The 10,765-nt window shown below is 48.3% G+C and overlaps 1 protein-coding gene across 1 annotated transcript in view; it reads left to right on the top strand.

The window, feature by feature from the left end:
- Positions 1–212, top strand: part of ZNF316 (zinc finger protein 316) — a 33,354-nt gene extending 33,142 nt beyond the window's left edge. Inside the window, exon 9 of the mRNA XM_034669526.1 lies at positions 116–212. Coding sequence (XP_034525417.1) covers positions 116–212 — 97 coding nt within the window. The remainder of the gene's footprint in view (positions 1–115) is intronic.
- Positions 213–10,765: the final 10,553 nt, after the last annotated feature.

The following is a 10,765-nucleotide window of genomic DNA, read 5'->3' as shown; positions in this document are numbered from 1 at the left end:
TTTTTTTTTTTTTTTTTTTTTTTTTTTTTTTTTTTTTTTTTTTTTTTTTTTTTTTTTTTTTTTTTTTTTTTTTTTTTTTGCCGGGCGCGGGCGGCGGGCCCGGGGAGCGCGGCAGCACCCTGCTGGAGTTCGCGGGCGGAACGAGCTTCGGCTCTGAGCCGACGGCCACCTTCGCGGGGCCCTCGGGCGCCTACGAGGAGAGCATCCTGTGATGGCCGAGGCCGACGGAGGCGCAGCCCGCTGGGCCGCCGGCCCCTTGCTCCTCTGGCTTCGGGGTGCTGAGGACCCCAGTCCCGGTGCGGTGCCTTCCCCTCAGCCCCCGGTGCACCGCACCCCCCCGGCCTCGGGCGCCCCTCCTGCCCGGCCCCGGGAAACCGGGCCGCCAAGCTCGTCCGGCCGTGCAGGGGGCGCGTGGGGAGAGGAGAGCCGCGCGCGGAGGAGGCGAGGGCCACCCCGACCGAGACTGCGGCATCCCTGGCTCTGTGCTGTGGAGTCACGCGGTAGGGATGGCAGGCGATGTTATTTATTTCACTCGGATTCCGATTTGGGTAGCCTGGGGGACTGGCGGCTGATGAGTTTGTAAGTGGGTTGTACAGCGAGGGCGGGGAAGCCCTTGCGTCAAGGGGAGGGTGGGGTGGTCGGGGGCAGAGCTTCCGGCTCCTCCCGTGGGTTTGGCTGACGACTTCTTCGCATTCCTCAGTGAGAGACTTCAGGGACCTTCTGGTCATTTGAGTGTGTCCGGGAAGTTTTAAGGACTCCGCGGGGTGAGGGGAAGCCTTATGGGTTTCCAGAGGACGATGTTCCTCCCTACCCAGGGGGGACAGAGATGCAACTGGGAAAGCTTTTATTCTGTCTACTGTGGATATTTATTTCCATCTCTTGTATGGCCTGAAGAATCTGGGAGGAGGAGAAAAAGCCAGAAACCAAATTTGTGGCCCCAGGCAGATGGGTTGCAGGTGTTCCAGGGTCCTGAGGGAGTTTGAAGCCTTATTCTGGGGGAGGGTCGCTCGCTCTCGCTCCACCTGAGCACCTAGGTCAGCCAGGCACTAATTCTGCCGGTGGGTGTTTTGGTCTCTGCCTCCCCCTTTGAGTCCTTTGGTACTCTCACCTCTGGCAGTTGGAGGTGGCACACTCAGAGATCCCCAGGGGCCCCTTGCTGGCTGCTGCGGCCACCTTCCCAGCCTTCAACTGCCTGGGCCATCACCTCCCCCGGAGCAGGGGGACACACGGGGCCCTGCCCTCCGAGCCCAGTGCTTGTTTAGATTTAATAACCAATTGTGAAGTGACAGGTCAGCAGCAGGAGCATTTCTCACATCCCATGGGGTCAGGGCCCTATGATGTCTGCAGGTCCCTTTAACGCTGCTTCTTGTCGTTATACTAGACGCAAGTAGTGTTTCTGTTTAGAATACCATGTCACAGGGTGGGCAGTCCGTACAGTGGAAAGTCCACCTCTGGGGGTGTGGACTTGAGCCTGTGGCTCAACGACAAACCAGGCACCCAGCTATGCAAGGCCCACACCTGGTGGGCACCCCACCCTCCAGGTTGGGCCATTGGGAGCCACTGGGCAGGCAGCTGAAGTATGGCTCACACGAGATCCTTTCCTCCCTTAATGCCTTTTGGGCCAGTGTGAATGGGGCCAGAAAACAGATTTTGAAGCAACTGCATTCCCTTTTAGACCTAGTTCCTTCTGTTTTAGTGTAGACATGGGCTTTGGGGCCTGAGAGCCAGCAGCCAGGATGCTGGGTCTGGGGGTGGGGTAGGAGGCACAGTAGTCAGTGGGTGGGAAAGGGGGCGTGGATGGTGGTGGTGGTAAGAATTCACCTGGCTGGGTGAGGTGGTGGGGTGGGTTGGGGTGCTGAGAAGGGCAGGGGTCCCAGGAGGCATCAGCAGTGCTGGATGATGCCTTCCCTGTTCTCAGTTTTTTTCCTCTCCCTGTGGGACAGGAACCTCAGGGGCCAAGGGCAAGGTAGCATAGCCCTGCACGGCTGGGGTTTGGCTCCGTGCTCATCCCTCCTTGCACACCCCTCAGAGTGCAAACCTTCAGTGCCCTCCGGGCCCCAACTGCTTCTGCCCTGGCCCAGAGCCATCAGCAGGAGGACCTAGCTTTAATAAAGAGTGGAGAAATGAGCTTTCTGACTGGATTCCGTGTTGTTGCCGCTCCTCGATGCCCTCAGGGAGACCCTGCAAGGTCTCGGGCCTTTTTTCTGCAAACAAAACTAAACAAAAACAACAAACTTTTTTTTTTTTTTTTTAGGAGTTTCTCCTTTCAGAAACTAGAAATGGCCCGTGAGGAGTCAGCCCAAGATGAGCTTTGGCTCCTGCTGCCTGTGTCTACCAAGTCTTTCCGGGAGTCCCCAGTGGGCCCCCCACACTGCCACATACTCTTTGTAATACACCTACCTTGGGACCTTATTGTGCTTAGGATTGTTTTCTTTAGCCTTCCCGTGGTCAAAGGAGAGGGGCCAGGTCCCCTTCCTGGGGGTCCGACTTGCACTGAGTCACAGAAATCTCCTCAAAGGCCTCAACGCTTCGTGGGTTTATCCAGGCTCCTCTGCTCTGTGCCAGGGCAAAGGGCGCCTCTCCAGGACCCCAAACATCTTCCTTTGTACCAATTTATTGATTACCTTCTTCTCACCACTTGATGTCCCCACAACCAGATCTGACCTCCCGTTCTTTGCCCATGGATTTGGAAAATATGAGCTATGGAGTAAATGCTCTTTCAGATGTGATTTGGAGGCATCAGAACAGAACCCAGTATTTCAGTTAAAAAAAAAAAAAAGGCTTTGAGTGGCAGATGGATGTTAAGACCTAGTTAAAAATTGATGGCCTTGACTGGAGGCCACTTAAAGTCTATTCGGAAAAGGTAAATTATTCCCTGATAGAGTTTACAAACATCCAGCCAAATTCTTTTTTATTTGGGGGATGGGGGGGGGAGCCCAATCCTGATGGTCATAGGAAAAATAAAGTAGACAGCCCTTCTGGTTTTGAGAGGACTTCCAAATTTCTGGAGTCCCTGATTGATTCCCCAAGGGTCAGTTTAGCATCTTCTCTCCTTGCCAAGGAGTGGAAGCCCCCAGGAGATGTGACCCGTGAAAGGTGGTACTTTGAGAGCTGAGGCTCTGAGCACCCCTCTGGCCTCCCCCTACCTTTGTTATTTTCCTGTTTCTCTGTTGCTTGCATTTCCCCAACCTCCTTCCTTGCTCCTGACCCTATCACTTGATCTCTTCAGATGCCTCCTCCTAACCCTTTTTTTTCTTTCTCTAATTGGCTACCTATGGAATAAAGTATTTTGAAATTTTTGGTTATATTTATTAAATAAAGCTTTATGATCCTTGTTCATTATTTAATTTTTTCCTAATTATAAAATACATGCTAGTTGTAAAAATCTCAACAGTACAAAAAAAAAAAAACGTGTTCCGTGCACACTTCTCTCGAGTCGCACCACATCCAGCCACGGGCCCCAGCATGGCCGCAGTGGGTGTGGGAGCACATGTCTTCCATGGAACAGAACTGTTTCACCACTGGGGACATACTTTACATGGTCCCTGGCAGCTTGCTTTTTTCATTTACCAATATACTGGGACATTCTTTCCTACCGGACCGAACTACCTCACTGCTCCTTCATAGCATTACATTTCGCGGTTGTACCAATAATTGATGTAACTACTCCCCCCACAGTGGGTATGTGCTTGTTTCCAGCTTCTCACAATTATGAACAATGCTGCAATGTAGATTCTTGAACATATTTCTGGGCAGTTATGTAGATTTTTAGTTATCCATTTAGAAGAAGTACTAGAGGTGATGTTGCTGGGCAAAAAGGCATGTATATTTAAAATTTCGGGTATAGTTACATTGCCACTGAGAAAGGCCAACTCCAGTCCAGCAGCGTGTTCTCCCAGCGCAGTGAGAAAGTGCTGGTGGTCCATGGCCTCGCCGACAGGGGGCATCAACAATCGTTTGAATCTTTGCTTTGTTCTTAATTTTACAGAGGTGAAATTTTTATTTTTCTATTTCTTTCAAACATGTAAATAGGTTATTTAAAAAAAGACAACTCATGGCCTTGGCTAAGGTATTTATGGGGCTGAGGCTATAAAATATCCCTATGCAGTCCAAGTTAATAGCTTCCATATTTTCTGGTAAGACAAGATATCTCAGGTTTACCCTGACAATTTCCTACCCCAAACCTGTAATCAGCCAGTTCTTGAAGGAGCCAGGATTCCTTTAGCGGGAAATGATATTTAGGGACCACAATTTGGTGTCTGGGTGCTTAATGCTATTAGGTTGATTTTTTTTTTCCTAAGGAAAAAAATAATTTTCCAGCTAGAGTTCTATATCCAGCCAAGCTATTCTAGTTATGAGGACAAGTGATATTTTTAGATCTGCACGAATTCAGAAAATTTACCATCTTTTCACCGTTCATAGGAGGCATGTCACAAAACGAAAGAATCTACCAAGAAAGAGGAAGATTCGAGATGTAGAAAATAGTGGAGGCAGTCTAGGAGAAAGAGCTGTCTGGGAGAACAGCTATGCATCAGTCCAGTTGGAGCATGGGATGGCAGGCTTCAGGAACTAGGTCCCCGTGGGGTGGGAGAATCCGGCAGAGTGGAAAATACGCCTGAGCGGTTGGACAAGGAAGAGCAGAGCTATGGTGAAATGCAGGCCTGAAGGTCGAAAGGGATCTCGGCTGGGAAAGCCAGCATGGCACACCTCAGGGCCATGAAGCAAACTCTCTTCAGACTAGAACTGGGTTGGGGAGGAACCAGGATCTTGTTTCCACCTTGAGACAAAGACTGAATGCGAATGCCACTCACCATAACCAGCGGCCACACTGGCCCCTGTGAGGCTCCGTGCAGTTTTTGCTCTGTATTTTTTTTTTTTTACTTTGAAGTCATGTCTTTAATTATATCTGATTAGCCTGAACATACTTATTTAGGTTCTTGCCATGTTGTTCCATAAGCTTAGTTTGTATTTTTTGGTAAATTTGTTGACTGCTTTTCTTGGCATTAGATCTCTTCATATTTTGGAAACTGACTTTGCAGGCAGTCTCATCTGGAGTAGGAGGGCTTTTATTTGTTTCTTTGGGTAGTGGTTGGGTTTCATTCTCTGTCTCCCCCAGCAGTTGTTTGTTCCCTCCATGGTAGCTGATAAATGTGATAACAGTGCTCTGGGATTGGTGCTCCCTCAGGATACCAGGCTTGCTGCGACCCAGGGAAAGTGGCAGCATTCAGTTGGGCTGGACTCCTGGTCAGGAAGCTGGCTCTCAGTCCCCTCCACCCACCTCCCTAGGTTCTCAGCTCCCCGTAATCCACAGTCCCCGGCAGCAGGTGGGCAGCCCTCGTTCCCAGCTCTGTTTCACCCCCTGAACGTGCCTCAGATCCTTTCTCACCAGAAGCCTTTTCAGTGTCTTTGCCCCCAGAGCTGAGCCCCCAGCACCTCCCGCTCACTTCCAAACCTAGAGCCCATGAGGCCTTTACTCTCATCACTCACAGTGCTTCTGCTCATTTTTGAGCCAAAGAGATGTTTACTTTGCTTATGGATCCTGGCTCTGTCTTTTTAATTATCTCTTGACAAATTTATCTTTAATTGCTGTGTGATCAAAACAGGGAGGATCTTGGGTGCAACGTTGTTGTGCTATCTCGCCCAGACTGATACCACTTTTATTACTTCCCCTTAATTTTGTTCCCTTTACCCTCCCTAGTTGTCCACTCTGTATACATCCTCCCCTTCTTTTGCTCTAAGAAAATCTCTGTACTACTGGGAGTGCCGATGTGCCCCAATGACATTCCCCAGCCTCCTCTGTAGACAGAAATGGCCAATTAAATGTGAGGAAAAGAGAATTATGTGGGGCTTCCAGGAAAGTTCTTTAAAAGGGCCTGATTCTGTTGGGAGGGGGGGTATACCTTTTTGCCCTTTGATCTTTCTTTTCTTGTACCTGGAATGCAGATGTGATGGGTAGAGGTCAGCTGCCATCTTGAGACAAAGAAGTCACTTCAAGGATGGAAGCCACATGCCGAGAACAGCTGAGCAGAAAAGCAACAAGAACCTGGGTTCCCCAAGAGCACGATCAAGGTGGGCTGGGCACTGGAGATGTAACCAAGTTCCTGGCCCAGGAACTTTCCAGTTAGGATGAACAACCTTTGCCGCTGCTGCTGCTGTCAGAAGCAATTTTTCAATAGACCCTCCGTACTTGCATCATTCCCTGAAGATTCAAAGTCCCAGGTAGAAGCATATGATTGGCTGGGCTTGGGTCAGGGGCACATTTCCCAGCTTCCAGGAGGTTAAGAATACCTAGCCCCTTTGGCATCTATAGTGGGACACAGGCACTGCCTCCCACTAAGACCCACACAGAGGATTCCTCCCTGGAGAGTCAAAAACCGTGGGTAACTTCAATTGTACCCCTGTAGTAACTGAAATACAGGGAAATCTCTGGCTGGAAATCCGTCCCCTTGACAAGGTAAGCTGTGGCTCATTTCTATTCAATATCAGTGTGGATGTGGAAGAGAACACAGGGATGGGCTCAGGTCTTGGCAGGCATCCTGCCTTTCCAGGCTTTTCTTAATTCTCCATTATCCAGGCTCGCTCGTGCAAATCCTGGGCAAGCTCCTTTCTTTGATCCTGTTCTCGGCTTTCTGGACTTTAGCTCCACCTCATGTTGGCCCTTCTCCCAGCTCCCATCCCAAACCTAGCCCTTTACAACAGCCGATGCACACAGGCCCGGCTGTACTGTTCCTTCAAGGACCTCCTTTCCACATGATCAGCCCACTCTTAGAGGGTCTGGGCCAGGAGCAAGTCAGTTGAGAACAGTCCTAGGACCAGCCGTGCCTTCCTGAATCACTATGCTGAGATGCTGATTCTCATGTCCTGTCCCATTTAGGATTTCTTTCCAGGCAGAGGTGACAAAAATGTGAACTTGCTTTATTGCTACTTGTCATTCATGGAGCTGGTGGCTGAGAACTGGACGGCCTGCAAAAAACCCAATGTTTTTGCTAGCACAGTACTCAAAGCATCAGGAAGACGCCCGCTCCCTTCCTCCCGCGGCCAATCTTACACAAGTCCATCAAACTGGAAGGGCCTGGTTTGAGCCCAGAACCCTAGCGGCAGCGAAGGCTGGAAAACGCAGTAGTTAGCGTTCCGTCAGGCACACTTAGAAGGACGTGAGAATGGGTAGGCATGCCCGCTCACCATGTCCTCACCCCCTGCCATCAAGAGGGAACCCCACAGGAAGCTACTTGTCGACACCAGGACTTGTGGGGTGTCACTTCCTGGTCCCGAGGTTGTCATGTGGCAGCCATGACACATGCGTCAGCCCCCAGACGCAGCTCCCTGCCAAAGGCCAGCAGACACTGATTTCCACGCACAGAAGGTGGCAACGGGATGGTTCTGGTCTGTTTTTGTGAATCATCTCAGGAGACTGTGGGTGCGCCATTCCAGGATCTGACTTAGAGTAGCTTCGGGAAATGTCATCGGAGCATTAAGGAACCTTAAGTGAAAGGCGTCAGGACACATCTGTCCTTCTCCCATTGGACGTTACTAACTGCCTCACCCAGGGGCCATTCCTGATGCTCTGGATTCCCCGCATAGAATCCCACGCAGATTCTTTCTGTTTTTCTCTTAGTGAGGTGCAACGGACGTGGCATGAAACTAACCATTTTGAAGAGTACAGCTGAGTGGCCTGTGGTACATTTACAATGCTGTGTCATCACCACCTCTGTCGACTTCCTGAACATTTCCGTCACTCCATTAAGCCGTCACTCCCGAGTCTCGTCCCCCGAGCCCCAGCCACGTCTGAAGCTAGTGAGCCCCATCCTAGACTCTTTAGTTAAGACAATAACTTGCCATTTTTGGCTCCGGCTCATGTGAGCTGTACTTGCACTGGAAAGAGTCCTAAACGGCAAAGCATCCCTCAGGTTCCAGCATAAACATCTGTTTGTCAGACGGGACTTCTGCTCCCCTAATTTAATTTCGATCGTCCTGTTCCACTGCCTTCTGGCAACGCGCGGTTCTCCTGAGCACAAATCGCAGTATGGCATGCGTTACTGGTTTAATGGTTGTCTCCTCCGTGGACCAGTACGATCCAACAAGGTAGCGACGGTGTGTTTTGTTCTCTTCCTCTGACTAGCACCGTGCTATAAAAAAATCTGTGCAATAAACATGCTGGGGGTAGGAGAAAGTGGGAGGGGCAGGTGACATCTAGACCTAAAGACATCAGGTCTGGAGCGGTCCCCAGCTAGTGACAACTTGCTATTGAGTTGGGGAGCCTCGCTGCCCACCTGAATCTTCCAAAGTCCCATAGCTCCTCAGCCCCAAAGATACAAACACAGACCGCCTTTTTGGAAACTCCTGAGAAGAGGCAAGACAAAACGATGCCAGGGACATGAAAATACCATTGATACAAAAGTTTTTATCTGTTTGAAAAATTAATACATATTATACAAATTCAAATGTATTAGAAGGCTTTAGGTTAGAGTGAAAATAAAAGGTTGAGTCTTTTTCTCACACCCACTCCCTAGCTGCACCCACTTGCCATCCCCTTCCTAAAAGCCATCTGCTGTTATTAATCTCTTGTGTCCCACAGCAACGATATGCGTATTCAAATGCATAGATATTTGTACCTTCTTTTTTTTAATTTTTTTTTAAAGATTTTATTTATTTATTCGACAGAGATAGAGACAGCCAGCGAGAGAGGGAACACAAGCAGGGGGAGTGGGAGAGGAAGAAGCAGGCTCCTAGCAGAGGAGCCTGATGCGGGCCTCAATCCCACAACGCCGGGATCACGCCCTGAGCCGAATGCAGACGCTTAACCGCTGTGCCACCCAGGCGCCCCTGTACCTTCTTTTTAAACGAATGCCACAACGCCGGGATCACTCCCTGAGCCGAATGCAGACGCTTAACCGCTGTGCCACCCAGGCGCCCCTGTACCTTCTTTTTAAACGAATGCTGGAATACCAACACAGGTGCTTTTATACAAGCACGATGTTTTTATCCTCTTGACCTTGTAACCTGGAGTTAGTTTCATATCAGCACGATGGGATCTATCTCTTCATTTTAACGCTACACAGTTGCATTGTGGGAATGTTATTCATTCACTCAGCTCCCCTTGAATGGACACTTTAGGGCCTCCGTCTTTTGCTACTACAACCGACACTGGAAGGCATGGATGCCCTTTGCACAAGCCTGTTAATAGGATCAGTACGATAAACTCCTCGAATGGAACTGCTGTGTCAAAAGGGCGCATTGATTTTGAGTTTTGCCGAAGTAATTATAACATTGTATGCTCTCATCAACAATATGGGCCCCTGTTTTCCCAACAGGCTTGCCAGCAGTATGTGTTATCAAACCTCTAGATCTCTGGCAACAGGATGGGTAAAACAGAAAGCCGTTGTCTTAACTAAAATTGTTAAAATAACCCGCACAGAGAATACACTATGATGAACACCCGTTACCTCCAGACTCGGATCTCGTCCATAGCCAGACATGGTGTTTCTCTACATTGCTTCAGAATTTTAATTTTGTTAGAAATTTTGTTAGAAATACATGTTACAGGTGCAGTTAAACTCATATATGTATCCCTGTCTAATTTCACTCTCTTCCTTCTCCCTCTGGAAGTGATTATCGTTAATCTGCTGTTCATTGCTCCCGTGCATTGAAGTTATACTGCATGCTTATGTCCAGAAAATAGTATTTGTGAATGCTTTAAAACTGTATATATTAGTCATAAATTCTGTGCATACATAAGTGTGTTTAAATCACATATATCACTATATGTAATATGCATTTATAACACAGAGTCATATGTGCTAATTACGATTGCAGTTGTATGTAGTTATTTCAACTGTGTATATTCTTCATGAAATTCATATATTTCAATTGATACAGAAAGAACATTAGATAAAATTCAACCAGAACCAGAAGGGAACTGTCTTAACCTTGTAAGGGTAATATAGCAAAAACCTATGCAAACATCATACTTAATGGAAAAACATCAGAGATTTCTTTTAAAATTGGAAACAGATGTGTCCACCATCCTCCTACCATTTAACATAATGCTGGAGTTTCCATGCAAGAAAAGAGTGGGCATAAGAATTACAATGGAATAAATTAAAATGTCATAGTTCTCAGATAACATGACCGTCTCCCTAGAAAAACACAAGAACCCATTGCTAACGGATTAGAATTTATAGAAGTGTTCATACAAGATCAACCTACAAATATCAACAGTGTTTCTCTACCAGCAATCTGAATAAATTGTTGTATCATGCTCTTGTAGGGGATGACTTAATATTATAAAGATGTCAGTTGTTGGGGCACCTAAGTGGGTCAGTCGTTAAGCGTCTGCCTTCAGCTCAGGTCATGATCTCAGCGTCCTGGGATCCAGCCCCGCATTGGGCTCCCTGCCTGGTGAGCCTGCTTCTCCCTCTCTCTCTGCCTCCTGCTCCTCTTGCTTGTGCTCTCTGTCTGTCAAATAAATAAATAAAATCTTAAGAAAAAAAGATGTCAGTTGTCCCCCAAACTGTTCCATAAATAATGCAATTTCAATAAATATTTCAGTTGAGCTTTTTGAGGGCCTTGATAAATTTCTGTGGGAGAAGAAGAGTAAAGAGGTGTTCACTTACCCTGCCAATGATAAGAAAGCACAAATTGGGGGCACCAGGGTGGCTCAGTCGTTAAGCATCTGCCTTCGGCTCAGGGAGTGATTTCGGTGCTCTGGGATCGAGCCCCACATCAGGCTCCTCTGCTGTGAGCCTGCTTCTTCCTCTCCCACTCC

The sequence above is a fragment of the Ailuropoda melanoleuca genome, chromosome 10, assembly GCF_002007445.2.
Source record: "Ailuropoda melanoleuca isolate Jingjing chromosome 10, ASM200744v2, whole genome shotgun sequence".
NCBI lineage: Eukaryota > Metazoa > Chordata > Mammalia > Carnivora > Ursidae > Ailuropoda > Ailuropoda melanoleuca.
The sequence above is the reverse complement of the archived record's forward strand: the minus strand, read 5'-3'. Positions and strand labels throughout refer to the sequence as shown.